This window comes from Triticum aestivum, chromosome 5A, assembly GCF_018294505.1.
Source record: "Triticum aestivum cultivar Chinese Spring chromosome 5A, IWGSC CS RefSeq v2.1, whole genome shotgun sequence".
Classification (NCBI taxonomy): Eukaryota; Viridiplantae; Streptophyta; class Magnoliopsida; order Poales; family Poaceae; genus Triticum; species Triticum aestivum.
Genome location: NC_057806.1, coordinates 633,125,985 through 633,147,011, shown reverse-complemented (window position 1 = coordinate 633,147,011; position 21,027 = coordinate 633,125,985). Strand labels below are relative to the sequence as shown.

At 48.8% G+C, this 21,027-nt stretch overlaps 1 protein-coding gene across 1 annotated transcript; it reads right to left on the bottom strand.

Annotated features, from left to right (window-relative positions):
• Positions 1-18,617: 18,617 nt before the first annotated feature.
• On the bottom strand, positions 18,618-20,827 carry LOC123105486 (LEAF RUST 10 DISEASE-RESISTANCE LOCUS RECEPTOR-LIKE PROTEIN KINASE-like 1.5). Its single transcript, XM_044527567.1, has one exon. The coding sequence runs from the start codon at positions 20,539-20,541 to the stop codon at positions 19,225-19,227; it is 1,317 nt and encodes a 438-aa protein (XP_044383502.1). The 5' UTR covers positions 20,542-20,827; the 3' UTR covers positions 18,618-19,224.
• Between the last annotated feature and the right edge of the window lie 200 nt (positions 20,828-21,027).

Below are 21,027 nucleotides of genomic sequence, written 5' to 3'. Positions count from 1 at the left end.
GTAGCTCCAAAGCCACCCATGGCACCCATGCCGCCCATGGTAGCTCCGAAGTCACCCATGCCTCCCATGCCGCCAAGGCCACCACCACTCATGGCGCGAATCATGGTTCTTTTTTGGATCAAGACTTCTTCACGGACAAGATTGACATACTCCTTTTGCGCCTCATTGAGGATAGATGTGTCCAAGAAGAACAAGTGCTTCTCCCAATCCAACAATCTAAATCGCTCCTCCATGCCCACCTTCCTCTCCTCCAAAGCCACATTTCTCTCCTCGTCCGTCATGCTCCTCTCCTCGGCTGCCAACCTCCTCTCCTCGGTCGCGGCATCTTGGTTCCTTGCCATTTTCCTCACCCAGTTGGCTTCTTTTCTTGCCTTCACAATAGCTTTCATAGCATTTTTGAGCTCATCATCTCCTTTCCTCTTCTTCTTTTCTTTTGCATCTTTCTTGGTTCCATCCGGTCGTTTTGGCTTTGAGTATGAAACCGAGTTGGGTGTGGGGCTTCTCTTACCGTCATCACTTGATGCCTCCTCCTCATCATCATCATCCAACTCAATTGTTCGCTTGCGTTTGTTGCTCAAATCCAAATCATCTATATCATCACGCTTCTTCCATTTCTGATCATCCTTCAATACGTCATAGCAACGAGGCAAGGTAAATGGCATTCCTTTCTTGATCTTCCCCTTTTTGGTCCTCTTCTCCTCTCATTTGAACAAGTTTTGTGCAATATTGTACTACATAAAGACAAAACAAGTTAGCACTCAAACACCAACAACAAGCATGATGAACATGGATGAAATGGCACTTACTCTATCATCATCATTAGTGCCACTAGGGTTCAACTTGTCAACCGCCTTTTGTGCGGCCGCCCACTTTTGACAATCCTTGTTGATTGTCGACCACCGGGAGCGAAGAGATCAAGCGGAGCGGTCAATTCCACTCTCGTTGCATACATCAAAGTGTTCCTTCATCCGAAGCCAATAAGCATCTCTACTTTGATCACCTCCAATGGATGGATCCCTCGACACTTGCAACCAAGTATTGCATGTAAGATGTCTTCAACGTTGGTGTAATTGCCTCTCTTCCTTTCGGTGCGTCGACAATGCCCTCACCATCCTCGTCCACCTCGAACTCATGGTCATCGAAATGCATGTCATTGGTTTGAGACCAATGGGAATTGTTGGAGCCAACACCCATAGTTGACATGTATGCATCATCATTGAGACTACAAAGTATATAGAACAATGCAAATAAGCTATCTATATGTATGCATTCAAAAAATAACAACAACAAAAAAGTTGAAGAAATTTTCTGCCTTTGGGGCATTTCCTCAAACACATTGTGAGCGTCGGCCGCCGGCTTAACAAGTGAGCTCGCGGCGCTTCGGTAGCCGCCGCGCCTGTCACACGCCCTGCAAGCTTCTTCCTCGATGCCTTCGAGGTGTCGGAGCCGTCCGCCGCCTTGTTCTTCTTCGCGGATGCCTTGCCCTTCTTCGGCCGCGCCGCATTTGGGAGCTTCGAGGAGGAGGGGGGCACGTGGCTTCACGGCGGGCGCCGACGCGATGCCACCCGCCGCCGAGGTCATCCGCGGCGGCATGAAGAGGTCGCGCGCTAAAAAGGGCAAATTTGCAACGCGATGCTTATTTAGCACGGCTGTTGGAGATGCTCTAACGGTGATCGTGGCTAGGGTTTTTCTGGTGTTGCACTTGCGCCTACGAGTGTTCCTTCGGCAAATGTTTAGGAACCGATTCCCGACGTCCTTCAATGTCGCTAAGTGAAACAAGTCCTCGGACGGTAATTGTGCACTTTGTGGTGTGCATGAGGATGCCAGTCACGTCTTTTTAAGATATCCGTTAGCGCACTTTGCGTGGAGTGCAATTCATAAAGCCTCGGGGTTGATCTTGGACCCAGCCTGACACTAGTAGAAAACAGGGCTTTGGTCCAGGCCGGGTCAGCCCATTAGTCTCGGTTCTGGACATTGGTCTCGGTTTGTGAGCCCAGGGGGCCGGCCGGGCCACGTGGGCCATTGGTCCCGGTCCATCTGGACCTTTTGGTCCCGGTTGGTGGGATGAACCGGGACCAATGGGCCTCGCTCCTGGCCCACCACCATTGGTCCCGGTTCGTGGCTTGAATCGGGACCAAAGGCTCCCCTTTAGTCCCGGCTCATGTCACCAACCGGGACCAATGAGGTGCCTATATATACCCCTCGCTCGCGAGCAGAGCACCCCAGTGCTCTGTTTTTCTCTGGCCGAGGGGGAGAGGGCTTTGTGGTGCTCTAGCTCACCTCCTATGCACATGAGGTGTTCGATGGAATGCCCGAGCCACACTACTTAAGCTTTCTCCTCTCGAAGCTCGACCTCCAAGCTCCATTTTTCTCGAGATTTGTCTAGATTTAGCGGTCCGTCATGCCCCGTTCCCGTCTTCACCGCCGTCGATCACCCGCGCCGATCTCATCACCGACACCACCGTGGTGAGCCTCTTGTTCTTATCTTATTTCTGAAAGGAAAAATATTCTTACTTGTATGTTTAGATAGATACTTGTATCATTTTCTTACATTTATTATTGCATCTTATATAGTGCGATGGTTTTGGTATCCGCCCCCGTCGGCCCTCGTCCTGTCTATGATTCGGATGTGGTATGTATATTATCTTTATAACTATTGGTTCATTTATTGTTTATGAAAATTATGCCGACCAACGTGACATAGATTTTATTTATCTAGGATGTATGTGAATCGGAAATGCCAACCGACCCTATTGTCGAGAGGTTAAATTTAGTTGAAGAAGAAAACAATTTGTTGAAGGAAAAAATAAAAAAAATTGAGGAGGAGAAGATGATATTGGAGTTGCATGTTGCGGATGTCGTCGATGATCACAAGATCAAGATGGATGCAATGCGCTTGAAGATTAGAAAGATTAGAAAATATGCCATTCATACCGAGGCTTGGTATCATTATGCCGTTGGATCAATTGTTACCTTGGTTGCGATTATGATCGCATTTGTTTTCGCATTGAAATGTTTTACATAGTTTCAATGTATGGTTTAATTAATTAGATGCTCTGGAGAGCTATATGTTGTTAGATGAGAACTATGTATGCACTTTGGTTTTAATGTGATGATGAACTTCTATTAATTTGGACACTTAATTATATATAATGCACGCAGATGAACCGGCAATGGATGTACGGTGACAGACACACCCGCGAGTACATTAAGGGCGTGCATGAGTTTCTCGATGCGGCTGAGGCAAACAAGCAGAATGGTTTTATGTGTTGTCCATGCACTGAATGTGGGAATACGAGGTCTTACTCTAACCGGAAAATCCTTCACTCCCACCTGCTTTACAAGGGTTTCATGCCACACTATAATGTTTGGACGAGGCACGGAGAAATAGGGGTTATGATGGAAGACGACGAAGAAGAAGACTACGATGACAACTATGTGCCCCCTGAATACGGTGATGCTGCAACGGGGGGAGCTGGTGAAGATCAAGAGGAACCAGACGATGTGCCCAATGATGCTGCAACGGGTGAAGCTGCTGAAGATCAAGAGGAACCAGACGATGTGCCCAATGATGATGATCTCCGCCGGGTCATTGTCGATGCAAGGACGCAATGCGAAAGTCAAAAGGAGAAGCTGAAGTTCGATCGCATGTTAGAGGATCACAAAAAAGGGTTATACCCCAATTGCGAAGATGGCAACACAAAGCTCGGTACCGTACTGGAATTGCTGCAGTGGAAGGCAGAGAATGCTGTGGCTGACAAAGGATTTGAGAAGCTACTGAAAATATTGAAGAAGAAGCTTCCAAAGGATAACGAATTGCCCGACAGTACATACGCAGCAAAGAAGGTCGTATGCCCTCTAGGATTGGAGGTGGAGAAGATACATGCATGCCCTAATGACTGCATCCTCTACCGCGGTGCATACAAGGATCTGAACGCATGCCCGGTATGCGGTGCATTGCGGTATAAGATCAGACGAGATGACCCTGGTGATGTTGACGGCGAGCCCCCCAGGAAGAGGGTTCCTGCGAAGGTGATGTGGTATGCTCCTATAATACCACGGTTGAAACGTCTGTTCAAAAACGAAGAGCATGCCAAGTTGATGCGATGGCACAGTGAGAACCGAAAGAAAGATGGGAAGTTGAGAGCACCCGCTGACGGGTCGCAGTGGAGAAAAATCGAGAGAAAGTACTGGGATGAGTTTGCAAAGGACCCAAGGAATGTATGGTTTGCTTTAAGCGCGGATGGCATTAATCCTTTCGGGGAGCAGAGCAGCAATCACAGCACCTGGCCCGTGACTCTATGTATGTATAACCTTCCTCCTTGGATGTGCATGAAGCGGAAGTTCATTATGATGCCAGTTCTCATCCAAGGCCCTAAGCAACCCGGCAACGAAATTGATGTGTACCTAAGGCCATTAGTTGAAGAACTTTTACAGCTGTGGAATGAAAACGGTGTACGTACATGGGATGAGCACAGACAGGAGGAATTTAACCTTAAGGCGTTGCTGTTCGTGACCATCAACGATTGGCCCGCTCTCAGTAACCTTTCAGGACAGACAAACAAAGGATACCACGCATGCACGCACTGTTTAGATGACACTGAAAGTATATACCTGGACAAATGCAGGAAGAATGTGTACCTGGGCCATCGTCGATTTCTTCCGACCAACCATCAATGTCGAAAGAAAGGCAAGCATTTCAAAGGCGAGGCAGATCACCGGAAGAAGCCCGCCATGCGCACCGGTGATCACGTGCTTGCTATGGTCAATGATTTACACTACGTAATCTTTGGAAAGGGTCCCGGTGGACTAGCTGTTCCGAATGACGCTGAGGGACACGCACCCATGTGGAAGAAGAAATCTATATTTTGGGACCTACCCTACTGGAAAGACCTAGAGGTCCGCTCCTCAATCGACGTGATGCACGTGACGAAGAACCTTTGCGTGAACCTGCTAGGCTTCTTGGGCGTGTATGGGAAGACAAAAGATACACCTGAGGCACGGGAGGACCTGCAACGTTTGCACGAAAAAGACGGCATGCCTCCGAAGCAGTATAAAGGTCCTGCCAGCTACGCTCTTACGAAAGAAGAGAAAGAAATCTTCTTTGAATGCCTGCTCAGTATGAAGGTCACGACTGGCTTCTCGTCGAATATAAAGGGAATAATAAATATGCCAGAGAAAAAGTTTCAGAACCTAAAGTCTCATGACTGCCACGTGATTATGACGCAACTGCTTCCGGTTGCATTGAGGGGGCTTCTACCGGAAAACGTCCGATTAGCCATTGTGAAGCTATGTGCATTCCTCAATGCAATCTCTCAGAAGGTGATCGATCCAGAAATCGTACCAAGGCTAAGGAGTGATGTGGCGCAATGTCTTGTCAGTTTCGAGCTGGTGTTCCCACCATCCTTCTTCAATATCATGACGCATGTCCTAGTTCATCTAGTCGACGAGATTGTCATCCTGGGGCCCGTATTTCTACACAATATGTTCCCCTTTGAGAGGTTCATGGGAGTCCTAAAGAAATATGTCCGTAACCGCGCTAGGCTAGAAGGAAGCATCTCCATGGGCCATCAAACAGAGGATGTTATCGGGTTTTGTGTTGACTTCATTCCTGGCCTTAAGAAGATAGGTCTCCCTAAATCGCGATATGAGGGGAGACTGACTGGAAAAGGCACTCTTGGAAGAGACTCAATAATATGCAGGGACGGATATTCTTGGTCTCAAGCACACTACAAAGTTCTACAGAACTCTACCTTGGTGACCCCGTATGTCGATGAACACAAGAACAGTCTGCGCTCCAAACACCCGGAGCAGTGCGACGACTGGATTACATGTGTCCAGGGGACCATCTTTGACTGTATTGACTTACAAAGGATACGAGATAAATGGGAATACATTTTACACGATCGCCCAAGATCAAAAGAGCACCAACCAAAACAGCGGTGTCCGCTTTGATGCAGCAACCAAGAGCGGAAATGACACATATTATGGTTACATAGTGGACATATGGGAACTTGACTACGGACCTGATTTTAAGGTCCCTTTGTTTAAGTGCAAATGGGTCAATCTGTTAGGCGGCGGGGTACAGGTAGACCCACAGTACGGAATGACAACAGTGGATCTGAAAAATCTTGGATACACTCACGAACCGTTCGTCCTAGCCAATGATGTGGCACAGGTTATCTATGTGAAGGACATGTCTACCAAACCGAGAAAAAGAAAACATAAGGAAGCGAATACATCATACGATGAGCTAAAGCGCCACATCGTTCTTTCAGGAAAAAGGGACATCCTGGGAGTGGACGGCAAGACAGACATGTCTGAAGATTATGAAAAGTTTCATGAAATTTCTCCCTTCAATGTCAAGGCTGACCCAAGCATCCTGATAAGCAATGAAGATTATCCATGGTTACGGCGCAATAAGCAAATGACACAAGCGAGAAAAAGTGAAGACTTTCTCCCGTAACTATTATGATGATACCATGCCAACTTTGTAACACACGAACATGCTACCATTGTCCGTTTTGTACATGCACATGCTATGTGGGTGAAATTATGATACCATCCCAACTTTCAACTTTTTCAGAGTTCATTTGAAAGTGATTGTCCATTTTGTACATGAAGTGCATCAAGTTTTCTCTATAAGCGCATCTATTCTCATTTTTTAGTAAGTTAATCACAAACTTGTGATTCAAACAATTTTCAAAGAATTCAAATTTTAACTATTCAAACTTGAAAACTAATGGCACTAACAGAAAGTTTATAATTTTTCTAAAACTAATGGAACTAACAGAAAGTTTATAATTTTGCTAACCTAAAAGCAAACAGAATTAAAAATTAAAGCAAAAAACAAAAGAAAATAAATAATGCAAAAAACAAATCAAAAAAATAGGAAAAAACTATTTTTATAGTAAAGTTAATCACAAAATAAAATAAATAAAGCAACAAAGAAAACAAAAAAACCAAAAAAGTGTTTTCAAATTTGAAAACTAATGGCATTAACAAAAAGTTTATAATTTTTCTAAAACTAAAAGCATAAAGAATTAAAAAATAAAGCAAAAAATAAAAGAAAAATAAATAAAGCAACAAAAAAACAAAAAATGCCACCTACTGGGCCACCACGGCCTGAATACGACTAGAAACCCTACCATGGGCCAGGATTCAGGCCCGCAGCAGGCCCAGTAGGCCCACAGGCATTGCAGTGACAGATTAGGCCCGAAAGCCTGCAGTTGAGAGGAGCTCGGGAGGGTGGGCGCAACAGCGCTTATAAACCACTCCCGAGCCCTCTCAACTAGCGAGGTGGGACTAAACTTTTGGGCCCGGGGCAGCACAAGGCCATTGGTCCCGGTTGGTGGCACCAACCGGGACTAAAGGGGGCATTGGTCACGGTTCGTGGCACAAACCGGGACCAATGCCCCCCTTTAGTCCCGGTTGGTGCCACCAACCGGGACCATTGGCCTCTGCTTCCCGCCCTTTCGGCTGCTGAAAAGAGACCTATGGTCCCGGTTGGTGGCACGAACCGGGACCATAGGTGTGCATTGGTCACGGTTCGTGCCACGAACCGGGACCATTGCTCTGGGTATATAAGGTAGCACTTGTGAAAATTTCGCCAACCGCTCCCATTCGCCCCCGACGCCGCCAGGCCGTTCGTCGTCGTTGTCGCCGCCCCGAGCCCGTCGTCGCCCGCTCCCCGTCGCCGTCGCCCCGCGCCGCCGCAGGCCTTCTCCCCATTGCTGCGTGCGCCGTCGCCGGCCTCCTCCTCGTCGTTGCGTGCGCCATCTCCGGCCCCCTCCCCGTCGCCCCGCACCGCGTCGCCGGCCTCCCCCGCGCCATCGCCGGCCTCCTCCCCGTCCCCGGCCTCCTCCCCGTCGCGCCCCCAGTGAGCTCCCCGCCCCTTCCCATCGATCCATGTCGCTCTGACCATCGCCGCCGCCGCCGCTGCTCTCTGTGTGTGATAAAAAATTTCATATGTGTATGTATATGCTCATATGTATTTGGATTTGGCTATGTATGTATGTATATGCTCATATGTATGTACGTATGTATGTATATGCTCTTTGTATATGGATTTGGCTATGTATATGCTCTCTGTATATGCTCATATGTATGTATGTTCATATAGCATTTTTTCTATATATGAATTATTTTTTTGTTCATGGATATATGCTAAAGAAAACGAGGGGGGTGATAGATGATGATGAGGGGTCGAGAGGGGGACGAGAGGTCGAGAGAGGTCGAGGGGAGAAAAAAAATGTTATCAGGGACGAGGGTCGTCGAGGGGTCGAGAGGGGTACAAAACCGGGACCAATACTCTGTGTATATAAGCATGACTTAGAAAGAAGAAGAGGAGAGGAAGAAGAGGAGAAATAAATAAGAAGAAAAAGAAGAAAAAGAAGAGGAGAAGAAGAAAGGAATAGTGGAGAAGAAGAGAAAATAGAATATATTCTATTTTTTCTTCTTCTCCACTATTCCTTTCTTCTTCTCCTCTTTTTTTTCTTCTTTTTTTTCTTCGATCTTCTCCTCTAGCTATTCCTTTCTTCCTCTCCTCTTTTTCCTTTTTCTTCTTCTTCTTCTTCTTCTTCTTCTTCTTCTTCTTCTTCTTCTTCTTAATTTTTATCGGGAACGAGGGTGTCGAGGATCGCCGAGGGGTCGAGGGTCGGGAACTAGGGTAGAGGGTCGAGGGATCGAGGGTCGAGGGTTCCAGGGTCGTCTAGGGGTCGAGGGTTCCAGGGTCATCGAGGGTTCGAGGGGTCTAGGAACGCCGAGGGGTCGAGAGAGGTTTCCTAGTGTCAAAGTATTGAAGAAATCCATGGCTTCATCATTAGCCGGAAGTAACCAGGGCATGACGAAGTCCTCCAAAGTTATTTTGGAATGGTGTCCCGGATAGGATAATTTGCCTTTTTGTATGAATTTCAGCAAAGGCCTTCCAAATAACGATATTTGGAAGGTTCTTGCTGAACTTTGTACCAAAAAGCGAATTATCCTATCTAGGACTCCGTTCCAAAATAACTTTGGAGAGCTTCGTACCATCATGCACCTGTTACTTTCACCTAATGATGAAGACATGGTTTTGTTGAATCCTTTGACACTAGGCAACCTCCCGACCCCTCGGCGATCCTCTCGAACATGAGAGGAAGAAGAGGATCGCCGAGGGGTCGAGGGTTCCAGGGTCGTCGAGGGTTCGAGGGGTCGAGGATCGCCGAGGGGTCGAGAGAGAGATTTCCTAGTGTCAAAGTATTGAAGAAATCCATGGCTTCATCATTAGCCGGAAGTAACCAGGGCATGACGAAGTCCTCCAAAGTTATTTTGGAATGGTGTCCCGGATAGGATAATTTGCCTTTTTGTATGAATTTCAGCAAAGGCCTTCCAAATAACGATATTTGGAAGGTTCTTGCTGAACTTTGTACCAAAAAGCGAATTATCCTATCTAGGACTCCGTTCCAAAATAACTTTGGAGAGCTTCGTACCATCATGCACCTGTTACTTTCGCCTAATGATGAAGACATGGTTTTGTTGAATCCTTTGACACTAGGCAACCTCCCGACCCCTCGGCGATCCTCTCGAACATGAGAGGAAGAAGAGGATCGCCGAGGGGTCGAGGGTTCCAGGGTCGTCGAGGGTTCGAGGGGTCGAGGATCGCCGAGGGGTCGAGAGAGAGATTTCCTAGTGTCAAAGTATTGAAGAAATCCATGGCTTCATCATTAGCCAGAAGTAACCAGGGCATGACGAAGTCCTCCAAAGTTATTTTGGAATGGTGTCCCGGATAGGATAATTTGCCTTTTTGTATGAATTTCAGCAAAGGCCTTCCAAATAACGATATTTGGAAGGTTCTTGCTGAACTTTGTACCAAAAAGCGAATTATCCTATCTAGGACTCCGTTCCAAAATAACTTTGGAGAGCTTCGTACCATCATGCACCTGTTACTTTCGCCTAATGATGAAGACATGGTTTTGTTGAATCCTTTGACACTAGGCAACCTCCCGACCCCTCGGCGATCCTCTCGAACATGAGAGGAAGAAGAGGATAAAAAAAGAAGAGGAAGAAGAAAAAAAGAGGAGAAGAAAGAATAGAGGAGTTCTTCTCCTCTATTCTTTCTTCTCCTCTTTTTTTTCTTCTTCTTCCTCTTTTTTTATCGGGAACGAGGGTCATCGAGGGACATATAGATGTAGTGTCGTCGTTGTCGATATATACCCCCTCCCGATAGCTTCAACACGTGGGGGGGGGTCGATATTACCCCCTCCTTGAAGCGTTCTCGAGGCCACCCCAAACCCTTGAAGCGTTGTCGAGGCCACCCCAAACCCTAGAGAAGCAGCGTCGAGGCCACTAATTAATATATATGATTCCTTACTATGATTAGGTAGCTAGTTCTACGTTTGGCACTAATATATCCATCTGTCATGTTTGAATAATAATTTCCATGTTGTAAATATTTGTAGAAACTATGGACACCGCCCGAGACGAAGCAAAAGAAGCGTTGTTGAGGGACATAATCGCAGAAGGAAGTGATGCCGTCTCGTTGTTTCTCAACGACACCGATGGTCTGGAAGGAGAGGGTGAAGAAGCTGGCTACGGTGACCTAATGCCGGTGCAAGAAGAAGAACATGAGGACGGCTCCGGTGACCTAATGCCGGTGCAAGAAGGAGACCGTGATGACGGCTCCGGTGACCGAACCGAGTCCGGCCAGGTATATATATTAGTTAAGCCTGTGCTGACTAGCTGATTGATGCATTCATTGTTTTGGTATGTACACATATTAATTAAGTCTTTGTTCTTTTTTCTAGCCCTCCGGATCGAGCACAACTTCGGTAAAGAGACGAGGCCCGAAGAAAAAGTTGAGCTCGGATGAAAAGTTTGAGATCATAGCAATCGCGCCCGACGGCCAACCGATTGAACCCATCCGAACAAAGAACGCATTTGTTGCTCAGTGCGGGGTTCTGGTTAGGGACAAGATCCCGATAAGCATCCAGCAATGGTTTAAGCCGGCTACAGAAGACCCTGAGGTGTCTTATGTCAATGATATGCAGAAAAATGATCTTTGGACTGAGCTGAAGTCAAATTTCACCCTACCGCCAGAGGATAATCCAGAGAACCCAGTTAAAGAGCAATTAATCAAGTCTTTTGCTCTTAAGAGGATGGCAGAACTATTCAGGAGGTGGAAGAAAGAGCTGAATAAGTTTGTCGAAAATAATGAGACACCAGAATTCAAGGGCAGATATGAGAAGATCAGAGATCACTGGCCCGCATTTGTGGCCCACAAGACATCGGAAAAGAGTAAGAAGATGTCGGCGACAAACAAGCAAAATGCTGCGAAGAAGAAGCTTCACCATCGCACGGGGTCAGGTGGCTACCTCGTAGCCCGGCCTAAGTGGGCCAAGACTGAGAATGATCTGGTTGATAAAGGGATCGAACCAGAGACAATTAGCTGGCCAGACCGTTGCCGGACTTGGTTCTTCGGGGCTGGCGGAACCTTGGACCCTGTAACAGGGAAGTGCATTTGGACGAACGATCAAATGGACATACCAGTCAGGAAGCTTAAGCAGTATATCGAAGCAGCGCAGCAAGGGAAGTTCTTTCCAGACAGAGAGAACGACGAGCTCACAATGGCCCTCGGGAATCCTGAGCACCCTGGACGGACACGAGGCACGCCAGGCTCCATTCCGTGGAAGGTTGGGTTTCCGGACGCAGGCGGTTACAAATCCCATGAGAGGAGGAAAAAAGTGCAGCAGACCCAAATGCAGGCGCTGCAAGCAAGGGTAGACGCGATAGAGGAACGAGAAGCAAATCGCAGCAAACGTACTGCCGAAGCTTCCCCCGAAGCTACCCCGCCATCTCAGCGCAGAAGCAGCGTGGCTTCCACCGAGCTGCTTCAGCCGGAGCATGCCTTGACGGCTCCTGCCAGCTATCCCGTGGATGCTATCACGGAGTCTCAAAATTGCCACCTTATGACGCAATGGATGAATTTGAAGGTCAAGGCGGCTGTTGGCTCTGTTTATCCTACTGAACCCGGCGCAACTTTTCACTGCCGGCCGATTCCAGAAGGATATGCTAGGGTGATGGTGGATGAAATAACGGAGGGATTTGAGGACCTCCAGCTTGACCACCCTACCGGTGAAGGGGAGACTCGGCTGGGGTCTGCTCTGAAGACTCCATGCCTATGGCGGAAGGAGCTCATCAACCTTCCGAACTGGACGCCTCCGCCTCCTCCTCCTCCTCCGGCGAGTCAGGGCACTCCGCCTCCTCCACCGCCTCCTCCTCCGGCGAGTGACGATCAGGGCCCTCGGCCGGCTCCTTCTCCGGCGCGTGGCGGCACTCCGCCTGCGCCGGCGCGCCCGAGCAGCCAGCCTCCTCCTTCTCCGCCTCGTCAGCAAGGGCGGAAGAGACCCGCCGCCGCTCCGGCAGCTGCTCCGGCGCGTCGTAGTCCTTCTCCTCCGCCTCGTAAGCAAGTAAAGAAGACAACCGCTTCGTCTGCTCGGCCGGCGTCTAGCAGTACAACCAGAGGCGGGAGGACATACAGATTCGGTCCTTCTCTGAAGAGTCCACAGAAGTTACCATACGAGAGGACCCCGGAGGAGAACGCGAAGATCGCGCGAACCGAAGTGGATGACTGGTTTCAAGGGTTGAAAGCAAAGAGACATCCACCTCCGGAGGAGAAGGTAGATCCGGTGAAAGTGAAGCGCACTCTGGCTGCCCTGGCAAAACCACCCAAGTCTCCGCCGAAAGGCAACTATGAGCGCATTATTGCAAAGACATGGGCCGAAGCGGAGCGGTCGGGAAGTACAGTCAGTGATCAAAGGCTGAAAGAACGACGAGCAGCTGGGAAACAAATTGCCCAGCTCGGCGAACAAGCGAAGCAATCGTGCCCCCCGCTCAAGGTGCCTAGCGACATCGTCGATCCGAGGATGGTGCCCGGTTATGGCAATGTTGACGATTACCTGCCCGACGATGTACATTATGATCCCATGGAGGTGCAGATACACAGATACGAGTACGGGAAGCCTCTCGTCAAAGATGAAAAATCTTTAACAACGATGATGCGAAGATTACATGATTGGTACTTGAAAATCTGCAGAGAGTCTGGGGGGAGGAGTACTTTGTATGCGAGAGTTAAACCGGAGCATGACCTCGTTGGAATTGAACTGTTGCCTATTCCATTTGAGGAGTTCTATCAGTTTTTCAATCAATTGGCCCTCGATAAAACAACGATCACCTGCTACTGTCTGTAAGTACTACTACTTCTGTCATTAAGTCTCTCTATATAGCTCATCTCTTTCATTGCATGTATTTATAATTATCCTCACTATATTATGCAGATTGAAGATCGCCGAATTGAAGAAAAGACAAATCGGTGATATTGGGTTCGTTAACACATATCTCATAGATGCAACTGAGGTTGAACATCGTCCCGAAGATACCGAGGCCAACTTGCTACGATCATTCAAAAAAAATGAAAACAAAGATATAATACTCTTTCCTTACAACTTCAAGTGAGTGTTACTGTCTTGTGCATATTCGGTTTCCCTTATATATTAGTCCAGGTTATAGTAATGTAATTGATGAGTTATGCATGCGTGTGCAGTTTCCACTATATTCTCCTAGAGATTAGGCTTGAGCAGGGAGTAGTAACCGTCTTGGACTCTAAACGAAAAGATCCCCAGGAGTATGCGGACATGACTGAAATCCTCAAGAAGTAAGTTAAATCGATCATTATCCACCATATCAGCAACTTTGTTCATTTCCTGATATCAAGTAATTGTTTTCTTTGTCCGGCAGGGTTTGGAGAAAATTCACCAGAAAAGTTCCGGGACTGCCGAAGGAGCTGGAATTTAGACACCCGAAAGTAAGTACTATAGTAGCATGTTCCGCGCATCTCCTAGTGATTCAAGCGCTAGTTTCATCAATACCATTTAGCATTCTTGCTTATCAGTTTGATTGACCTCTATTTCTTGTAAAGTGGTTGTGGCAGGAACAAGGGAATGATTTCTGTGGATACTACGTCTGCGAGTCCATCCGCCACACGACCTGTGAGCGGGGCGGGTACTCTGACGAACAATATGAAGTACGTAAATAACAACATTCACAATTTTATTTTATTACCATCATTTGTGTTGAGTTTCATTCATTCATATATATATATGTATTGACCCCCTTCTTCAAATTAGATGTTTCGGAAGCGGGATGAACTCCTAGCACCAGCTCGCATGCGAGCAATTCAAGAGGAATTGGCGGCATTCTTTCTTGACCACGTGATCGCTGAAGACGGAGAATACTATGTGGACCATGAGTCCGTATGATTATATTTGTAAGAGATAATTATTGTATATATGTAGCCGGTAGTGTCGGATAGATATACGAGAACTTGTTGTTCGACCAATCTCTCGGAGAAGGAGAGGTGGTCGATATCACTTCTCTCTGTATGCATATATGTTCATGACGATCTTCTGTTTCCTTCGTTTGCTTACTAGCTAGCTAGCGTGTCTAGTCCTCTCTATACGTATGTATAGTACGTAGCGTCGACCAAGCACGGACATAAGAGAGGACACTTCTCTCTATTAATTATAGCTAGCTAACACAATATATGAAACACCTAAATTAACCCCCCAAAACCCCCAAACCCCCCCCCCCCTTTCAAAAAAAACAAAAACCCCAGCCACAGAAATGCTGACGCGTGGATGCCTATTGGTCCCGGTTGGTGCCACCAACCGGGACCAAAGGGTCTCCTGCCTGGGCTCCGCGCACAGGCCACGTGGAGGCCCATCAGTCCCGGTTCTGGATTGAACCGGGACTAAAGGGACAGGGCATTAGTACCGACACTTTAGTCCCGGTTCAGGAACCGGGACTAAAGGCCCTTACGAACCGGGACAACAGGCCCTTTTTCTACCAGTGTGAGGGGTGGATTTGTTGTCTTTGTTAAATCCATTGCATGGCGCGACGAAGTTTTTAATTGTTTTCTCTAATGTTGGTTATCTGAACTATGTTGAATGTTGCATGCGTACTGTCTACGTACAACAGTAGCACGATTGGTGTGTGCCACATGCATGGCTCCGGCAATCCAGAGCGCACACCTGCGCTGTACGACGGTATAACTAGAACGTGTGCCTTGCCGTTCCTGCCTGCGCAGCATTGCGTGGGTCGTGTTGCCCATTGCGCGCGCTCTGTCAATCTTTCATAGACCTCAAACTCTGCTACAGACCAGTCGTCGCGTGCTCTGTCTATCTTGACCTGAACTCTTTTTCAGTCCAGCTGATTCAGGGCTTCGGGCGATTACCGGTGGTAGCTTAGCAAGTCCGATCGAGTGCCTCCCCTCCCCTCCCCAAGGATAGCATCGGCATCACCACCTTGGATGAATCACACCGGCAATAACCCCAAGGCTCCCATGGCGATCAGCGTCTCGTCTCTGAACTCAACGCTGGTTACGACTTACGACAGGATCACTTGCGCAGGTTACTACCTTGAGCGCGTTTCGATGTCTTATCAAGCAGCTCGTATCCCTTGAGTAGATTGGCGTCTTCAGGATGGTTATCAGTTTGGGATAATCAAGCTGTGCTGTGATGTGCAGGCTTCCCTCTCCAGCCCAGCTTCTGCTCTGGTGTGGAGAGGTGCCTGCCTTGATGTTTTCCAGTCGCCGTGATGTGAGGTCACTCATGATGTTTCTTTTGGCTTTTGCCGCGTCTTCTTGGTTCGCATGCCTGTAATTTTGAACCCTACAGCGCTCTCGGTTTCTCGTAATCTTGAACATTAAACGCGGAGGATGATGATGACTGGGCCACTGGGCGATGAAGCCGGAGCCCGAAGGCATCGCCTTACCGGACGGGCCCGGCCTCAAACTCGCGTGCGAGTGTGTTGGGCCGAGATACAACGCGCGCCGCCCCGGATATGTTGTGACCTCCGAGTCCCGGTTCTGCTGTACGTTTAGTACCACACCGCGCGCGTAAGGTAGAACGAACGTGTTTATAACCTTGTTTGGCGAGTAGGCTATCACCAGGCAGCAGGCCTGGTCAGCAATCTCTTACCGTGAAATATGGAATTATAATTCATAGGTGCTGCTCGGACTTGGATAACCACACGACACGTTGTGGGTTGTTTTTTTTTTCTCAGACGGGATACGGTCATCTTATATACTGTATTCGATGTTGATTTGGTATTTTCCTTGGACGGGATATGGTCATCTTATATCGTCGATGTTGATTTGGTGTACTACATGTTAAATAGTTTTTCTATAAACTTGATCAAAGCATATAAAGTTTGACTTCAGATAAAGCTAATATGTGGAGTAAATAAAAATGAAGGGAATGAACGAGATATAACCATATCCTATATACATAAGAAGTTGATCCCAACTATCCTATTTATCTCAATATGCACACATGTCACCTCATCAAAGGCCCACCACTACATGCATGAGAAAAAGTTTACCATTGTTATTTCATCTCATGCACACCTTTCACCTCATTACACATGCCACCTCATAAAAGGTCCACTCAACATGCATGAAAAAAGTTTTCCATATGTTATGCCACTTATATTCAAAATATTTTCTAACTACACAGAATTAAATACAATAGATAATATTTATATTTAGCTTTAGTTCATATATTATTAAATCAACAATGGAAGCTTCATACAATCAAATCATTGAAATATATTGCAATCGATTCCTGCAGCAACGCGCAAGGTATTCTCTAGTTACTAGAAAGGTTGAGCGCGCTTTGCCGCGCCGTTAGTGTTCTTGGGATTTCATAATTTTTGTTTGTTATTTGATTTGACATGTGCGGAAGATGGTGTGTGTGTGTGTGTGTTTATAATGCAGTGTTCTAGTGGGCTTTTCTTGGCAGTGTGATTATGGTTTATCTACTAATCAACTAATATTTATATATGAAAGTTTCTTACGTTGGTAGCCGCATGTATTACATTAAAACTACAGTGTCACATGTTGACTCTTTAATTTTCTAGGTAATGCGAGGATATGCGGGACTGATGTGTTTTTACGTTTGTTGCTTCTGATTAATTGAGGAATCGCTGACCCAGTACAAACCGTGAATCAAATCTAAAATTGATTACATTAATTGAATGAGATAGCTCCTTGAGAAATTGTTGGTCCGATCAAAATCATAAACCAAATTCAAATGTAACACCTCAATTTAATGGGGGGCTCTAAAATTAAGAAGCATCGTGTATTAAATATTATTGATCTAGTCAAAATTGAGTGGCTCAATTTCAAATAGAAGACCTCAATTGATTTTGAAGACTTAAAAAAATTGGTAAACACTTGTAGCTAGTCAGTCGGCCGAACTTTCGGCCGGCTTGCTTGCCACGATTCCATCCCCCCGCACGCAACGCAAGTACGTGGTGGGTCCAGCACAACCCCCCCTCCGATCCTTTTCCTCGCCTATCTTTTCCCCCCTTTCTTTCTACCTCCATTTGCGACGGGCTCTAATCCTCCATAAGTTTTTTTGTGGCCGTCGGTGGTGAGGCAAATGGGCGGGGGAGTATGCGCCCTGCGACGCAGGGGGTGAGGGTGGGGCCGGCCGCCATGGCCACCAACAAGCTCTCACCGGCAACGACGTGCTGGTGCGCGAGAAGCCTCCCGTCATGCTGCAAGCTTCAAATCCCATCAGGTGTTGCTTCTGCTGCTGTGTGGAGAGGTACCTCCCTTGATGTTTTCCTGTCGCTGTGGTGTGAGGTCACTCAGGATGTTTCTTTTCACTTTTGCCGCGTCTTCTTGGTTTGTATGCCTGTAATTTTGAACCCTATAGCGCTCTCGGTTTCCCGTAATTTTGAACATTATAAACGCGAAGGATGATGATGACTGGGCCACTGGGCGATGAAGCCGGAGCCCGAAGGCATCGCTTTACCGGACGGGCCTGGCCTCAAACTCGCGGGTAGGAGTGTCTCCGAGTCTTTCTCAAAAAACAAAAAGTGATCTCCACACCGAGTCCCGGTTCTGCTGTACGTTTAGTACCACACCGCGTGCGTAAGGTAGAACAAACGTGTTTATAACCTTGTTTGGCGAGTAGCCTACCACCAGGTCAGCAATCTCTTACCCTGAAATATGGAATTATACTTCATAATAGGTGCTGCTCGGACTTGGATAACCACTCCACACGTTGTGGGTTGCTTCTTTTTTTTCCTCAGACGGGATACGGTCATCTTATATACTGTATTCGATGTTGAATTTGGTATACTACAAATGTTAATATTGTTTCCATAAACTTGATCAAAGTATATAAAATTTGACTTCAGACAATGCTATTATATGGAGTAAATAAAAATGAAGGGATTAAGAGATATAACCATCTTATATATCCAATGTTGACATCTAACGATGGTCAATATATGATGGAGTGTTAATGAATCCGAGTATAGAGGTTCATAAGAGAATTGGTAACTAGTGTTAGTTTGCTCTATCAGAGGTTTGTCAATTGAGTAAAGTAATAATATTAAGAACTAGATCATCTAACCCCATTGAATGAAAAAATGAAATTCGGTTTCCAGGGAAATTTTTGAATAAGAGATAAATACACAATTGAATTTGAAGAAAAAGAAACTTCTTTCTATTTTGAATAATTTCTTTTTCAATAGGACTCTCTTTTTGGAGTCGCTGGCAAGCAACCAAACACATGCACAGAGAAAGAAATGTACTTCCTCCGATCCGAAAATATTTGCCGTGCATCCATTTCTTCAACAAATATTTCCGGACGGAGGGAGTACTAAGTACCGAACATTTTTCCTGGCCAAGTCAACCCCCTGCCAGAGAGGATAATCATCATCATGGATATAACAAGAACCCAATTGTGGGGTGCCTGTCTCATACGTACCTAACATCAGTTTCTTGACTACTGAACCAACTTACAGGAGTTCATATTGACAAGAACAGCGTTACTACGAATCCTCCTCTTATGTTACACTTGTTCATTTTCATCACAAGCTACTGCCGAACACAAAAGGCAGAGGAGCTAGCTCATACTACTCCTTGAGCTCACAGAACCAACACCAAAGTAAGCTCATATCACTGTCAAAGTATCATCCTACCGTTGATCGATCTCTGTATACCTATAGCCTCACGCGTACGTACCTTGGAATTGGATCGCGACATGTCTGAACAGATTTGCCATCCGGTCATCCACAATGAGGCACTCGTCTTCGACAAAATGCAACGATAACTGCGACCAATCAACCCGAGAGATTGTGCAGTGCTCGCACAATTCTGATATGTGGAAACCAAAGTCAAGAGCAGTCCTTGTGGTTGGACAGCTCGGGGAGCATCCCCTGGATCCTCCTCAGCTCCGCCAGCGCCTCCCGGGCGTCGGGCCGGTCGTCCTTGTCCGGCGCCACGCACCGGAACGCCAGCTCCGCCACCGCCTCCACGCTGGGCATCACGCCGGGGAGCTCGTCCAGCACCGGCGGGTCCACCACCTCCCTCAGCTCGCCGATCTGGATCTTGGACACCACCCAGTCCGCCAGCGTCACGTCCCGCCGCTCCCTGCCCACGTCCACGGGCCGCAGCCCCGTCACCAGCTCCAGCACCACCACGCCGAAGCTGTACACGTCGCTCTTCTCCGTCAGCTGGAACGACCGGTGGTAGTCCGGGTCCAGGTACCCCGGCGTACCCTGCGGCGCCGTGCAGCACACCACCTCCCGCCCGGTCGCCGTGGAGCAGGCGTCGGGCGTCGCCAGGAGCCGCGACAGCCCGAAGTCGCCGAGCCGGGCGCGCATGTCCGCCTCCACGAAGATGTTAGAGGAGGTGACGTCGCGGTGGACCACGTGCGGCTTGACCGCGAAGTGGAGGTACTCGAGCGCCGACGCGATCTGGGCCGCCATGGCGAGCCGGGTCCGCCAGGGGAGCGGCGGAGGCGCTGCGGCCGCGGCGCCGCGGCCCCGGCGGTGGAGGTGGTGCGAGAGGGTGCCGTTGGGGACGAAGTCGTAGACGAGGAGCAGCGCGCGCGGGTCGGCGCAGAAGCCGTGGAGGCGGACGAGGTGCGGGTGGCGGAGCGCGGAGAGGATGAGCACCTCGTTGCAGAAGGACTTGGTGATGGTGGCGGAGGACGGGGACGGGGCGGGCGGCACGTGGAGCCGCTTCACCGCGGCGGGGCGGCCCGCGGGCGGGAGGTACGCCAGGTACACCGTCCCGAAGCCGCCGTCCCCGAGCTTGCGCGCGGCGTCGAACCCGGCCGTGGCGGCGCGGAGCTGCTCGTAGGTGAAGGCCGGGCGGCTGTGGTGCAGGCCGTGGCGGCGGAGGAACGCGGCCGCGCGGGAGGACTGCGACGCCTGCTGCCGCGACGCGCGCCCGTCCCCCTTGCCGCGTATGCGGCGCACGGCGATGGCGACGCAGAGGTAGAGCAGGAGCACGGCGAGGAGCGACGCGGCGGCAACGAGCGCGGTGGTGAGCACGCGGCTCGCGCCCCCGGTGCCGCCGCCGCTCTGGGCGCGGTGCTGGTGGGCGCGCGGGTGCGGGGGGGGAGGGGGCTCGTGGTCGCCGAGCCGGGCCGCGGCCGGCGGCGGGAGGGCGGCGGCCAGGAGGAGCAGCAGGAGACGCGGGGGCATCTGGGCTCCGGCGGGTCGTGATCCAGGCGGGGCCGTTCGATCGGGCCGAGGAGCGAGGAGGAAAGGACGGGAATTTGGTACTGGACGGGGGGCGGCGACCGGTGGGGAGACGAGGGAGGGTTGCTTCTGCTGCAGTGGCCACTGCCAGCGGAGTGCCGTGAGTCGTTTTCACGTCAGCACATGGGCCGCTGGGGTCCACCGGGGGAATGCGATTCCGGGTCTCCTCTTGGGGAAAATTAAGACGAACATATCTGGAAATTTCAACTGCTCCATGTGTACAATAGACTTTCTTTCTCCCTTGTGCTTTGCAAGGCACACCCCAGGTGTGTACACAACTAAGAGCGTGGCATAAAAACTGCCGCCTAGGGGCGAGCCAGTGGTATAATCGGCTCTCGGGGCAGTTGGGTACCGAGTCGTCGCCCTCAGGCGCCGATATCGGCCCATTTTGGCGCAAATGTGCCTGCTTTTCGGCCCACTTTCGGTGAA

Bases quoted from the DNA above. Each gene is read 5' to 3' on its own strand.
- LOC123105486 (XM_044527567.1), bottom strand. From the start codon at position 20,541: ATGCCCCCGCGTCTCCTGCTGCTCCTCCTGGCCGCCGCCCTCCCGCCG.